The 16,072-nt window shown below is 37.7% G+C and overlaps 1 protein-coding gene across 2 annotated transcripts; it reads right to left on the minus strand.

Moving 5' to 3' along the window:
• Nucleotides 1-3,977: 3,977 nt before the first annotated feature.
• On the minus strand, nt 3,978-15,594 carry znf330 (zinc finger protein 330). Of its 2 annotated transcripts, none has more exons than XM_053330990.1 (10): nt 15,524-15,594; nt 14,973-15,150; nt 14,374-14,393; nt 14,083-14,153; nt 13,365-13,441; nt 12,143-12,269; nt 11,937-12,041; nt 11,728-11,774; nt 6,488-6,605; nt 3,978-4,429 (listed from the first exon to the last, which is right to left on the minus strand). In XM_053330990.1, exons 2-10 carry the CDS (start codon nt 15,090-15,092, stop codon nt 4,161-4,163), a joined length of 954 nt encoding a protein of 317 aa, XP_053186965.1. In that variant the 5' UTR covers nt 15,093-15,150; nt 15,524-15,594; the 3' UTR covers nt 3,978-4,160. The 2 variants fall into 2 exon arrangements, with proteins under 2 accessions (XP_053186965.1, XP_053186966.1); XM_053330991.1 differs by having other exon boundaries at nt 14,973-15,153; nt 15,524-15,577.
• Between the last annotated feature and the right edge of the window lie 478 nt (nt 15,595-16,072).

Below are 16,072 nucleotides of genomic sequence, written 5' to 3' on the forward strand. Positions count from 1 at the left end.
GAGGAAAGTTTAACTGAACTCAACTTAAATCTGAGTTTAAAGCACCTGCCTGTCTTTTCAATGTATGAGGAAATGTCCAAAAAATAATTTAACGTGGTAATTGTACCTTGAAACTTTTTATGTGTTGAAACTATATCAGACACAAAAATATTATTCCAAGCAGCCTATTTGAAAACATGCCTGGAGGGGATCTTGAAAATGCTGTTCACAAGATAATGCATCAACAATAATAATAATAATAATAATGATGATAATAAACACAATACTTTGAATATACTTTGAAAGGAAAGGGGAGTGCATATTCATTGTGGTTACCCTTACCTTTGTTACATTTTTACACATTTTTTTGTTTAGGTTAAAATGTTGTTAATAAGGTAATGGCTCTCTAAAATGTTAGAGAGATCCACCAGGCATAGAAACTAAACATTATTCCATTCTCATAATATGTTGTGAAAACTCTGACATAGGAGGGAGGAGGGGTTGTTGCTGTTCAAGTTTTTTCAAAGTGCTGTGTGAAATGCAAGAAGGGTAAGAGTCGCTTTAACCCATCATACATTTAACTGGTAATATTTGTAATTTAAGTAAAATTTGAAATTTTACCTTTGTCATGGTGTATTTTTTACATTACACTACTTTTCCTGAAGTACAGGATCACTGGACTAGTGATACTCCATGTAATTCTTGGTAGCTTTAGCTATAATAATACATCAGAAGTTTATATGTGTTGATTATATATTTTATTATCAATATAAATCTGTAAAGCTGCTAAATACATGCAGTGCAATACCAAAAAAATGTAACTGTAATCCGTTACAGAAAAAATGTGTAATTAAATTTGTTTCTTATAAGATGTTGATGAATACAAAGGGGATTACATCTGAAGTCAGACCGTTAAGATTTTGCACAGGAGGAGGGTTTTTTCCTCATTTTTTAATATTTAATATGTTACTGAATACATATATTGTGGGTTTTAATTTTTTTTAAAACAATACTTTTTATATTTTATGAATCAATCATGATATGGGCTTAAATGGTGTCACAGTACCAATTAATTTTATATTCCAAAATCTACATGAACTAATGAATACATTTTCAAATGAGAGATCTTGCCTCATAAGAAATGATCTCCCCTATACATCATGTCAGTATTCATTAAAACACTTAGATTTTGGTAGGCTTAATAGGTACACCTACCCTAAAAGTTGAACACCATCATTAGAAAATCAGAAAAGTAATCAAATGTAATAAGTTACATTACTTTAATTAAGTAATTGATATAGTTACATTACTTTTTTACATTTTAAATAGTGTAACTTGTCATTTGTAACCTATTACATTTCCAAAGTAACCTTCCCAATCCTGGTTATGGCACAACTGAGAAAGTGTGTCCAAACATTTGACTGGTACTGTAGCACCCTCAGAGCTGTGATGGATGACAGGAGGAGGAGTCTGTTTGAAGCAGATCAAGTTCCTTTGACCAACTGAAAGTGAAACTAACCAGTGTCAGAACTGTTGTTTGGTTTTAACAAAATAACCATAATGATACACGCTTCGCCGACAGCAGCTGACATGTATTCAGAGAACGCACGTGGATCACGGAGTTGACACACCTCCGATCATTACGCACCAGGTATTCCCTGCCGGTGTGAAAACGTTGACACCTTTCTACCTGTTTTCGTGAAAACGCAGCTTCTACGTCAACAGGTCGAAAGCTGACAGTGTAATCCCGCTCTCCCTCTCTCTCTCTCTCTCTCTCTCTCTCTCTCACACACACACACACGCACACACACACACATAGTCAGCTTACCTTTCGCTGGTCTCCGGGACATGTAAACTGAAGCAGCGCTTTCATGAAGTCTGTCATCTGCGCAGCGGTTTCTCTCCTAACCAGCGGAGCACCAGTTCAAGATCACATTTTTGCATTTCACTCCTGATCATAAAGCTGTTTTGTCTCATTGGTCTCTCTCCAGCAATAGAGAAATAATTGAGGCGAGCGTGCAGATGATTTCGCTCCAGAAAGTGACTTATACACGCCCAGCTATCGTCATGCTGACTCAGTCACTCCCCCTATGATTCGTCACTGTTGCAGACTGCATAGACTAGAGGAGCTGTCAAGAGGTCGTTGGTAAGACATCTATGCAAAAAAAAAAACCCAACCCCAACCAAGTCAAACAAATCTCAAACTGTACCCCTGTCCAACCCTGTCAGATGGAGAGAAACGTAATAGTGCCTTTATTTCCAAGGATCCCTGGCAGGAGCTCCAGCAGGTCCAGAACAGACATGCCAGGATCCAGATGCGTGAAATTCTGTTCCACTGTACTGGCTCTTTGTCTCCTTCAGGGTTGACTAAAAGTCATACACCTCATATGCAAATCCATCAACAGACATGCATCTCCCTATCTACTGGAACACCTACAGGAACCAATCATACCACAAGCTATGTTCATCTGGACCCCTAGTTCTTAGCTCTGCACCATGGCCGATCAAGCTACCTGCTCTGCTGCACTATTTTTATTACTGTTTTCTGTATGCTGTGTGTTCTCTGTTATTAATACCATAGCACTTTGGGTTTCACTGTGAATGAAAACAGTAGTATACATTTAGTTTATTATTGTTTTATCTCAACGTTTAAGTGTACCCAACCTGTCCTCAAGTCATAGTAATAACTGATTTAATTTCAAAAATGCTCAGTTAAATAGGATTTCATTATTTGACATCAACATGTGCAGTTAATTACATGGATCATATATTTCAAGATGTTTGGAAAACGTTTGTGTTGCTTTTACACAGCTAACACAATAAGTTAGAGTAATTCCTCAGCAGAATAGGGTTAACATATTAAAAGGAGATCATAATGTATGAGTTTCCTGGTTTTGATCATATTTTGGATATGTTTACAGTTAAAATGAGAAACCTGGTTACTCGTAACTCTAAGAGTACACAGGTTTTCTGATCATCGGTCTGTTTTATCTTGAACACCTTACCCCCTTGCCCCCACTTCTCTACCGAGACAGTTGAGAAGCCTGGATAAAGTGTTAATGTTCCTATTGGAGTACTCCAGGAAGGACTCGGAAACAGGATGTTATTTTCATACATCAAACATCTAATAATAACCAGGATACTGGAGCGAATTTAAAGAACACCAGCATTGTCACAATGTAATTAAAAAGCTAGCTGAAGAAAACACAGGCACTAAGTGGATGATGTGAGGGATTGCTCTGTCAAAGAGTATGTATGCATCACTGACATTTATAGAATGAAATCCAATGGCTGCCGATGGGAAAAAATGCTGTCCAAAACATATGACCTATCCCAGTTTATTCGAAATGTAAACTGTGGTCTGGGATGCAGTACTGCAGAGGTGGTCCTCACATGTTGTTAACATCTCAGGGGGAGGCAAAGTTCACATTGTTATTGTTGCTAAGTATTATTTACTTGACAATAAAATATGAACAAAAGTTGTTTCAAGTTTTTTTCATGGCTCTCACTCTATTTTGGATTCCCTCCTCTACCCCTCTCTTATCTTGTATTTTTGTAGACTTTACATAGTGACAGAGAACATTTCATGTAATGTTTGTCTTGTATCAACTTTCCAGAGTTTGTATTGAGAGTGCTGAGTTCTATGAACAACTGTGCAGTGTTTCAACATCTTAAACTGATGGCTCTAATTACTCAAACTGGACGGACTGGATTGTTTTTCCATCATCTCACATGTACCTGCTATACAAATAAAGTTTGATTGATTGATTGACTGACAGCAACCTCAGCCTCAAAGATTATTATTATGCATCCAAATGTACAGAATAAAACAGGTTACAGGATCAACCCAAGGAATCAACAGCCGTGTCCTCTTCCTTATCATCAAATACATTAGTCTATAATTAAATTACCACAAACAGGACGTGAAGAATAGACCAAAATGTGAAAAAAAGTCATCTCTAGAGCTTGGTATCAAACAGAAAGTCTGACCAGTGATGTCTTGTTACCTCAATTTATTTAGGCAATGAAATGTAACATTTGAATATTTAACATTGGCATTAATAAAATATTTTCATAGGTAAACAGGTTTTGAAAGAACTATGGGGATTGAGACAAACTCCAGGAGGGGTCCTCAGATTAGATGCAGGTCCCCAGTCAGGACCCCTAGTCTTTGTCCCATCTCAGGTAGCAGTCCCGTCCAATTTGAGACCGGCCAGGGAATCAGCAGCTGTTTCCTCTTCACCCTCTTCCTCCTCTTCCTCTTCCTCCTCATCATCATCAGAATCCTCGTCATCCTCATCTTCCTCATAGTCGTCATCCTCACCGTAGTCATCTTGGTCTCTGCCCCCCCCAGACGCTAGATTCTTCCAGTAGGAATCGTACCCTGATGCTCCATCGTCATCATAATCGTCATCGGCACCAGCCTGGCGGCCAAACTTCAATGTGCGAGCTGCGGAAAACACACAGAGCTCACCTTAAATCTGAGTTTAAAGCACCTACTATTTTTTTTATTTAAATTTTTTAACAAAATTTGCCGCCTGATGATGGTTATTCATTTATGTACATGCAAACATAGGCTGTTTTTCTAGAGATGCTGCAAGGGATAGTTGTAGATAATTTGACATATTAGGTTTATTTGTCGTTCAGTCATCGCAGTCACAAAATTTGGAACACCTCCTCAAATGCCTTGAATTGTTTTGGATTTTCTTGTCATTTTTTCTTGTTTGTTTTCTCTGGTTGGTGATGCCTGACATGATCTGATTGAGATTTACGATAGATAGATTTCACCTGCCTCCTACAATAACAGGTAAAATAAAATAAACAAATCAATATACAATAATAACATTACTTTTTATATTCGCCTCATGGTGCCTACTGTAACGTAGGGCAGCAATTAATGATTATTATCAATTAATCTGTTGATTATTTTCTTCATTAATCAATTTTGGTCCATAAAATGTCAATCACAATTTCCTAATGGGACCAAGATGTAAACTTAAAAAGTCTTGTTTTGTCCCAACCAGCAGTCCACAACTCAAAGATCTTCAGTTTATTATCATAGAACAAACAACATTCAGATATCAAAAGCTGCAATCTAAGAGTTTTAGCTTTTGTTTCCTTAGAAAAATGACTCAAAATGCTTAACACAGGGGTTTTCAAAGTCTGAGACTAAGCTTGGAAACCCCACCAACACCACATTAACATGCTTTTTATGACTACACCAAATACATAAAAAAGTCTATCTGATTGTTTAACTTATTTGTTTTTGACTATGGAAAGTCCCAGTAACTACTGTATCTGTAAATTATATTTTTAACCAAATCTCACACATTTAGGCTAGAATATGGATCTCCTTTTTAAACTAATATTTTTTTCAGTTCCATTCAATGAGCCTGTCTGTAGCCCCCCAATGCGGAAGCCCACCACCCACTTTAAAACATCTCTGGCTTGACCAATTATCAAAACTAATCCAACTAACTGCTTAATTGCTGCAGCTGTACTGGAAAGTTGTTTTGGTCAAGAACATTTCTCGTCAGTGAGCCTGGTAAAGACAGTCTGGCTAGCCACTGTCCTCAGGAGCAGCTGCTACCAGGACAACTAGGCGGACGATGGATTTAGTGTGGATTGAATGGACTGGATGCAGTAGTGTGTACATGCTTCTCAGGTCTTGCTATTGATGTGTTACAATGCCTATTCAAGTACTCTTTAGTTGGTTACTCAATCGGCTGGCTGCCTGTCTGGAACTGGAACACCTCCCTCTCCCTTTCCCCCTCCCCCGGTGCAAAAGTTTTTGTGGTGTTTTTATGTTGTAAAATGTGCTTATATGTGCTCATGTTGCTGGGGTTTTTTTTCCCGAGAGCACAGTCTGGGAGCTGCTTTTTTTATCACCCCTCTCTCCTTGTTTCTTTCCCCCTTTTCTCCCCCTCTTTATATGCTCAGTCATCCGATTCTGTCTTGTTATGTATAGTATGTTGTATATGTATGGACGGGTGATTGTTGAAATTTCGCTGTACTTGTACTTGTACTTGTTATAGTGACAAATAAAGCGCTATTCTCAAATTAAGGGGGATATTTCAGCACATTGATCGGGATGTTTCTGCTTTAACACTCATTTATTCAAACTGTAATTTTGCTTTTTTTTGCCATGCATTGCAGTAAAGCTCTATGAGTAATTTAAGTTATTAGATTCATCAGTAGATTTTCAGCAGAGCCCTTTGAGACAGAGCAGGACTAAGAAAATGTCAAGATTGGATTTGATGTATACAAGACCATACAAGATCAGTATCACCAAAAAAAGCTCTGTGAGAGTGAGTTCTCTGTGAGTTAATCATTGTCAGAGTAGTCTCGGTGTAAACCAAGCTCTTTCTGGGAAATTATTCATTTATCATCAGTTTTTACACCGTTTCACTTTCATTTTAGGGGCTCTAAGGAAGGATGTCAAGTCTTATGTAACTTCCTCCTAATATACAAACAATTCTAGTGTTGTAAAGGTTTTTGTGAAACTCACTGGACATGCTGAGGTCTTTGGTCTCCTGGGTCTCATGGCCACACTTGGGGCATGGTGGCGCTTTGCCTTTCTCCTGTTTGAAGACCTTACTCTTGGCATGGTCGTCACAGTAACAGGCCTGAAAGGACATGATCAGAAAAAGCTGAAATTATCACATGTTAGTGTCAACTGCACACACATGATAGTGTCTTAATTTCAGTTGAAATATGAGCACTAAATAGTCTCTGTTCAGGCTGGATTAAGCGAGGGAAGGCAGCTTTATTTATATAGCACATTTCATAAAAACAAACATTGAACAGTAAGAACTGGAAACAAAAAAACATAAAAACGTACAATTTGAAAAAATAAAAATAAAACCCAATAATAGTAAAAATTGGAAACATTAAAACATACAATTAAAAACAAAAAAACACTAATAATATATAAAAAACCAGTACAGAAAAAGAGAGAAAAATAAAAAATAAAATAAAATAGAGCATAAAATATAAGTTTGCAGCATAAAATAATGATTTGCTATAAAATCATTAAAAGGACATAGAGTGCAAATGAAAGATTAAAATGTAAAGTGCTTTAAAAGAGCTCAATCATAAGCACAGGAGAAGAGAAATGTTTTTAACCTGGATTTTAAAATGTTCACAGTTGGGGCTGATTTCAGTTCTGCTGGTAGTTTGTTCCAGTTGTGTGCAGCATAACAGCTAAAAGCTGCTTCACCATGTTTAGTTTGAACTCTGGGCTCAACTATCTGACCTGAGTCAGTAGATCTCAGAGCTCTACTGGGTTTATATTCTACTAACATATCATTCATGTATTCTGGACCTAAACCATTCAGTGATTTGTAGACCAGTAGCAGAACTTTAAAATCTATGCTATAGCTGACTGGGAGCCAGTGTAAAGACTTTAGAACTGGAGTAATGTGATCTGATCTCTTTGTTCTGGTTAAAACTCGAGCTGCAGCGTTCTGAATGAGCTGCAGCTGTTTAATGCTTTTTTGTGGGAGTCCAGTCAGAAGACCGTTACAGTAGTCGAGTCTACTTGAGATGAAAGCATGAATCAACTTCTCCTGGTCTGTTTGAGACATAAAACCCTTCACTCTGGATATGTTCTTAAGCTGGTAGAAGGCTGTTTTGGTGATTGATTCAAGAGTACGCTGCTGCAGTAAAGATGGCCAACAAGGCCGCCATATATCCAATCCTTGTCGGAAGTCCCAAGCTGTAGTTAGTCAATTGCCGCTCATATGTTGCCAATCCTTGCCGGAAGTGTCAGGCGGAAGTTAATCGCCGCTCCGAGCGAAAACAAAAATAAAGGGCTAAAAAACTCATACGTCGTTTACACATAATTCTATGAACATTGTTGCAGTTACATGTTTATCGTAACGGTATAATTGACTCCATAAGTTTATAGGCTACTGTAAAAACTCAGCCTACACTAATCAAGTTATAATGTTAACGTTTCATGGATTTAACTTTAATATCAACATTATGAATACAAATGTGAATATTATGTTTGTGTGTGGTGGTAGGGGGGTTCACTCTCTCACACACACGAACACACACTCACAATAGGACTGAATAATAACTAAGATTGAATAGAGTTCTCAGATTAAATAAAACGAGGATTCATCTTCTATACAGTCTATGGGATTAATACAATATTTAAACAACCAATAAATGAATGTTTATTCATGTTTCACATGAATATTAATTTATCAATATTTAATGTAATTTAATACTGTGCAATGTCCGTATACTGTGCAATATCATTACTCTCATTGTCCATACTCATTACTCACTGCATTATCACCATTATCACCATCACTGTGCAATATTTAAATAACGTGCTAACCGCTAATGGATATGGACCATGGATGTATTATGGACGCCGAAAAAGCAATACATTACACGAAGAAGAAACTTCCGCTTGGGACTTCCGGCATGGATTAGATACATAGCGGCGCCCTGGTCAGCCATCTTAACTGCAGTTGGGTCCCTCTCAATGGATTTGATATGACTGCTGAAGGTCAGATCTGAATCGATCAGCATGCCAATGGTTCGGACCTGGTCTTTAGTTTTTAAAGAGAGTGACTCAAGGTATGTACTGACAGCAATCCTCTTCTCTTTATTGCCAAAAACAACTACCTCAGTTTTGTTCTGATTTAATTGAAGCTGCTCTGAACAGTGACACAATGACTCTATTGGACTGTAGTCATCTGGGGACAGTGCTAAATATCTGCATGGCATCTTCATAACTGTGGTAGTCTACATTCTGACCAGTTCTGACCACTAAGGTCTATTTAAAAGGAACTTACTCATGTCTGTTTTTCCATTGAGCTCCTTCTCATCTGCCCTGTTGGGGATTTTTAAACATTTCTTTTCTACTCCTGTACAATCTGATCTATTGATATTTTTATATTTCAGGTCTGGGTAACAGCAAAAGTCAACAACCTCACAGGGATGAATGGTAATTACTTTTCACACTTTTGGTTTTTCACTTTTGGTGAATGTTGGCCTGTTACAGCTGTGATTGTGGTTTTCTTTTTTTTTTGGCTGCTTACATGATAAACAATTTTTCCCCTCATGTTTTTGAGCAAAAATATATGCTGAAATTCAGCTGAAGTGGGTATGTTCCAAATTATACTATTCATTGTGCAAAATACCCTCTTCTGTGTTTTCCCAAACCCAGCAAAAGTTGCAGCGATATCTCCTGCTGGTCACATGCAGGTTGTTTTTTTTTGTCCAGAGATAAGAACTTGATTTTGGCTGACTCCAACTGCTAAACCTCACTGAAGTATTTGATATTTGGAAAGCTTTTTTTTTTTTTTTTTTTTACACAGGAGGAGGAATAATTATATACAGCAGTAACTCTAGATCTATCTATTGGGGTCTCTGTTTCTCGCTTTTGTCTCTGCTCTCTACCTGTCTCTTCTGATTTGTAATCACCTGGTGAGAGGATTCGAGAAGGACTGGGAGGAATCCTCAGTAGAAAAACACTTTCTTTAATGGTACTCAACAATATCCTTTAATTGAGACGGAATTTTCCTGCAGTGGATTCTTCATATGTGTATTGTTTCTTTATTCTGCAGCTCCTTTTTCTATCCTGTGAAAACGCATTGTGATGCAAATGTTTTCTATCATCATTATTACTATTAAAAACAGTTTTTTTTTTGAGCTGATGATTAGTTACTGTGTGTGTGTTGATATCTGCATCTGTGTCTGTGTGGTGGATGCAGACATGCAGACTCCTGACCTGGTACAGACCCTGCAGACCTCCCTCCTCAGTTTGTTCTGGATGAATGGTTGCTTCCGAAAACACTCAGAGCTCTCTTGTTATTGTTTTTATTTTGCATGCTTTTGGTTGTTTGCTTTGCTTTGTGTTAATCAATCACAAATTGACCTTTTATTGCTGTTTTTGTGATATACAATGTAAATGATGTGATAGTGTTGTTAATTGTCATGCAAGTGGAAGATAAAGTTGTTTAGATTTGATTTATTATCTATTATTATATACTATTGTGTTGTTATTTGCTGCTGTACGCATTTTACTGTAAAACCCATGTGTGCCACATCAGTAAAACACTACTGCCTAATTAAAACTGTTGTGTAATAACTTTTAGCTATTGATAATTAAAAACCTGTGACATAACCAACTTGTTTAACCAAGTAAAATCATTTAACAGTGCCTAATCAAGGACAGATAAAAAAAAAAATCTTTTGGCAGCAGTATGTGGGAACGTCCAGTTTTATCTGTTTGGAGGGAACAGTTTATTATATTAAACTTTTGTTTCACTTTGATGTTTCATGCATGGTGGGATTAGTTACTGTGTGTGTGTTGCTATCTGCATCTGTGTCTGTGTGTTGGATGCAGACATGCAGACTCCTGATCTGTTACAGACCCTGCAGACCTCCCGCGTCAGTTTGTTCTGGATGAATGGTTGTTTCTGAAAACACTCAGAGCTCTCTTGTTATTCTTTTTATTTTACAGGCTTTTGGTTGTTGGCTTTGCTTTGTGTTAAAGCTGCAGTTGGTAACTTTGATTAGAGAGAGGACTTAGCATCAAATTTGAAGAAGTACAACTTTTCAGATCCCTCTCCGCTGCACTCCTGCCCTGCCTCCAAAGTCCCTCCCCCAGAGGAGGCTGACGTGCGCGACACGGCATGCTACCATGGATGTGCACGCAATCGGTAATACATGAACTACACTCCACACAGCTAGATATAAAACGCTTTACAGTGACTTTCACATGGCTATACCTTACCTAGAAACTCAGAGATATGAGCTTGACCGAGCTGGGGGGGGGGGGGGGGGGGGGGGGGGGGGGGGCTGTGCGTGTGAGCAGTGATTGATAGCTGTCAGACACTCCACCAGACACAATCCTGGCTCTGATTGTTTTTTTTGGTCCGGTCGCAGTGGATTCTGGCAATTTGCAGTAGGAGCAGTAGGTGGGGCTAAATGAGCCTGTTTTTTTTTTTTACAGATTACTAGTTTCATATAATGCTGTCTGTACATAGTGACAGTCTTAGCAAATATGACAAAAAGTTACTTTTATAAGACTTACCAACTGCAGCTTTAACCAATCACAAATTGACCTTTTGCTGACTTTTTTGCTGTTTTTGTGATATACAATGTAAATGATGTGATAGTGATGTTAATTGTCATGCAAGTGGAAGATAAAATTGTTTAGATTTGATTCATTATTTATTATTATATACTATTGTGTTGTTGCTGATTGTTGCTGTACGCATTTTAATGTAAAACCCATGTGTGACACATCAGTAAAACACTACTGCCTACTACTACTCCTGTGTAATCACTTTTAGCTATTGATAATTAATAACCCGTGACATAACTGACTTGTTTAACCAAGTAGAATAATTTAACAGTGCCTAATAAAAAAATATCTTTTGGCAGCAGTATCCACTGTATGTGGGAACGTCCAGCTTTATCGGTGTGGAGGGAACCGTTTATTATATTAACCTTTTGTTTCATTTTAATGTTTCATGCATGGTGGGATTATTTCCTGTTAAAAAGGAAACTAAAAGCAAAAGCAAACCAAAAGCAGGATGCAGCTGGAAGCATTTTAATATCAGTTAGGAGATGTGGGACACAATTTGTGATTTGAGCTGACATGAAGGGTGTAATTTCACAGAACATCATGCTTAGTGCAGCATGAAGTGCAAATAAACTTTGTATAAATGTCTGACATAGACACTGTGTTCTCTGAGGTAAATACAGATGTTTTCTCACCTTACAGCGCAGGCAGGAGTGCTGTCCCAGTCTATTACAGGAAACACCTAAAATGGAATGTGAGACAAAATGTGAACAACCACGTTGTCACTCCTGCACATATACCCTCTGGATATTTTTCTCTGGCACAACTAAGATACATTTTACTTTCCCAATTAACCACAAAAATTGTATGTATGACAGAATGAAAAGAAAACTATATGACTCACATTTGTAGGTTTCTGCCTGAAGGACTTGGCAGCTTGCCTGGTGTTCAAACTGATCATCTTCACACAAGAAGTTTTGACAGAAGGAACAGCGGAAAATACGCCCTCCTATACAGGAAGTTAAAAAAAACCCAGCGGTCATGTTTCATGTGAAACTGATGTGACCTGATGGATTTCAAAGGGGGAGGGGGGGGGGGGGGGGTTCTTACCATGATCCCAGACACTACGCTCACACTCGATGCAGTCTGCATCAGTCAGAGGACATGCACAGGCATGGGTGCTCAAACATTTCCTGCCGTGGCACACCCAAGCTTCACAGAAGTCACACACCGCACCCTTATGGGTAAGAACACAATTACAATGAAAGTTAGCTTTTTTTTAGCTGTTTTCCCAGTCTTAAAATAATAGTAAGGTGCCTACATGTACAATGAAACAGGTTTTGCTTGAAGTGAGCATTCCTCCTGTTTATGTGACAAAATCCACAGTTTTGTGCAAAAATCTATTTAAAAATGTATCTGAAACTGATATGAGACTTAAGCCACGTGAGTCATTTTTCTTCCACAGTTTCAAACTTCTTTGTTCAAAATTCCCTCTTTAAACTTTGTTTAAGCTTTGTTCTTCATGCTGACTTGACTATGAAAGCTAAATGTAGCAGTATACAGCTATACACACATCATTGGACTACTATTAGCCTCAGGGACTTTGAGCTTCAACATTAATATTCTTGTACACTAGAGGTATAACGAGATACCGTGCCACAAGATCTTACGATATTAAAACATGACAATATTTCTCATCGAGGAAAAAGCTGTCTTGTGAAATAGTATCCAACTGCAGCATCAGTGGCAGCTTTAGATATGAGCATCTTACCGGGGGCAAAACAGGGCACGTAAAAAAAAAATTCATCAGTTTTCGTTCGTCGTTTGCATGTCACATCTTCTTTTTATAATGTCTTAAACTTGTTGCAGTGGGCGCCCTCATTCTAGTTTGTGAACTAACAGCTTCTACCTGCTGAGAAGATCTCACAGTCAGAAGTAGGAAATGAGGAGAGGAGCGGGGGTAGATTGATCTCGGGTCTCTACACTGAAAGCCTGGGGTAGGAGGAGCGGGGGATCTAGTGCACCTATGGTAGCCTAATGATGCAAAAAGTAAAATGAGTCACACTACCAAATTAAAACACAATTCACATTTATGTTGTCCTATTTATGTATTTGTGTGATATAGGATCTATATGGGGGAAGGATATTTGCTCATTGTATTTTATGCCACTGCACAATAAATCTACCAAATATGTAAGACCGCACCAGGGATTCATAGACTAAATATTACCAATATTTTTCTATATAGCTCAATACTTTCAAAATCAGATTTGTCGACAGGAGATGTATTCTTGCTATGAAATTATATCAGTTATAAATGTTGCTGACTTACCACCATGGCCATCCCAGTGCTGTGGATCCCAGGATGTTTGATGACACAATCTGATGACTTCATGCACTTGGTTTTACCTTATAAAACAAAGAAATAAATTAAAAAAGGTCATAGTTTAATAAGGTGTGATTAATAAGGTATTTTAATGACAACATATTTCAAATTACTCTGATACTGCATGCTTTCCAGTACATACATAACTCATATTACTGTCTGCCAAAGTGTCTTTTTTTATACTAACACTCAGAGATACAATATTAGTGGCATTAAAGGTGCAAACTTCCACAAAAGATTAGCTAACTTATTATGGTGAGTGCTACTATGTCTACTGAAGCTTATTTGGGAACTTTGTAAAATAAATTGCAAAAATAAAGTGATGATGTCATTAAAGGTTGTCTTGGCTTGTACTTGAGGCTTTTTTTGTTTTGTTTTTACAGAAAAGCTGCTTTGAAAACTAGAGGTGTGGTGTTTGAGAGACATAGGTCTTTACCTGACGGAAAGGGTCTAACAAAAGATGCTGGTGCATTATGGGAAGTGTAGGACCATTTTTGGAACCTGTGCTCAGAGCTAAATGTCCGGACATCTTTACCTTTCTTTTTAAAATCTGTCTCTCACAACTTTATGGAAGTGCAACACTAAAGTGCAAAGTGCCTCTTTTGATAAACCCACTGTCTATTTTGTGATTAACAGATGGAAACATTCACTGCAGTGTACTCACCACACTGAGCGCAGACAGGCAGCTTCTGCACCGAGTTGCAGAAGTAGCAGAACGCTCTGTTCTTCTGTTTTCTATAAGGGAGCATTACAAAGACAAATATGTATGCATTAAAAAGGAAATTTCTGCACTTTTCAACCTGGACCCTATTTTCCCATCTTTATGTGTCTTTGTTTTTACATCTGTGGGCTTCCTTTCTGCCACCAGTTTTTTTGTTATTACTCAGAAAGAGCTTACTTTTTACAGTGTAATTATACCTGAATATATGTTGTATAAGGTAATAAATGTACTTACCTCTGACATTTGTCGCATTCCTACAACACAGAACACAATCAAATTAAGGATGTAGGAAACAACAGTACTTGTGGTACTTAAAGCATTTCCATTATGTATTAGCCTCAGAAGCTACATACCAGAGGTGGAAAGTAAATAGGTACATTTACTCAAGTGTCACATTTCAGATGTCTATGAGTTGCTCCTAACAGCAACCAAATAGTGATTTTTCCCTCTAAACTTCTCACATGGTGTAATTTTATCAAATGCTTAAATGATCCAATATTTTACCAAAAAAATCAAAGATTAGAGAAACAGTCCAAAAAACAGATTTGTGTATCTTCTTCTTTCCTCTCCCATTATAATTATCTCACGACCCCTCACATTTATCTTGTGACCCTTTGGAGGAGCCTGACCACTGGACTAAACTAGCTCCAGCAACTACAACAGTAACATGCTACTTACACACTGATGTTGATATTAAATTAACCAAACTACTACTTTTACTGTATTACTTACACAACATGTTGCTGCTAATACTTCTGTACTTTTACATACGAAGGTTTTTTCATGCAGTACTTGTAATGGGGTATTTTACACTGCTGTACTTTTACTCATACCATGTTGATGTTGCAGGGGTGTTTGGCCACCTCAACATGTTCCCTGTTGGCCCGGCTCTGTTTCTCTCGCTCCTTACGGCTCTCGGCCTTTTTCCGGGCTCCTGTTTTCTTTTTGGGCATTTCTGGTTCAACAGGTTGATGTTATCACAAGCTGCCGGTCGGATTTTTTTCAGGCCACCTGCTGAACAACAGACAGACTGACGTAGAGGATACGAAGCTATCTATGAACAAGCTAACCAAACGACCATTAATCACTGTAACACTTTTTACTGACTTCTGTCATCATTAAATACACATATCTAATGAATAAGGCAGGTTTTCAACAATGTGTGACGAACATTAAGGACAAAGAAATGTTTATAAAGTGTTTGGTTAATGTTGGCTAGGGTTAGGGTTAGCTGACAGGAAGAGTCACGTGGCAAATCAAATCAATTAACGTTCAGTAGCGCAGTTTAAAAGTAATATTTAGCTTGTCAAGCATCTACATTGACTCCTGAATGTCATATAAAAGTGTCATTTAAAATGTCAAGTCTGATGAACGCATTTTTTACCGAAATGATCACCACCGTTATTGCTTCGAGGTCCGTCCTGTAAATCAGTTCGAGTTGAAACATACAGTAAAGACAATGGTTCCTAGTTTTGATTTCCGTGTTCATAAATAGAAAAAACGTCGCTATCATCATCGGGACTTTTTTTTTGCACGGAAATTCATTTCCGCCAATGTGATGAAAAAAATATGTTAAGTCATTATAATTAGAAACTATCTCAAAATAATGACATATTATCTCAAAAGCCTTAATATCTCAAATGAGAAAGTGTCTCAAAATAATGACGTATCTATTTTTGAGTTACTATGTCATTATTTTGAAAAAGTTTCTCATTAACTTGACTTACAGAAGCTTTTTTTTCATCACACTGGCAGAAATGGACTTCGGTCTCCCCAAAGTCAAAACTAAAGGATTTTTAGATGTATATGTCCAGGGTACATGTCCACCATTAGATTCACTTAAATTGTATTGTCATAAAAAATAACATTTTGTCAAAGGATAGGTTGTTCAAGATTGTCTTAAACATCGGCCAGGTGTCCATATGAACCGAAC

The sequence above is a fragment of the Scomber japonicus genome, chromosome 2, assembly GCF_027409825.1.
Source record: "Scomber japonicus isolate fScoJap1 chromosome 2, fScoJap1.pri, whole genome shotgun sequence".
In the NCBI taxonomy this organism is placed as follows: Eukaryota; Metazoa; Chordata; class Actinopteri; order Scombriformes; family Scombridae; genus Scomber; species Scomber japonicus.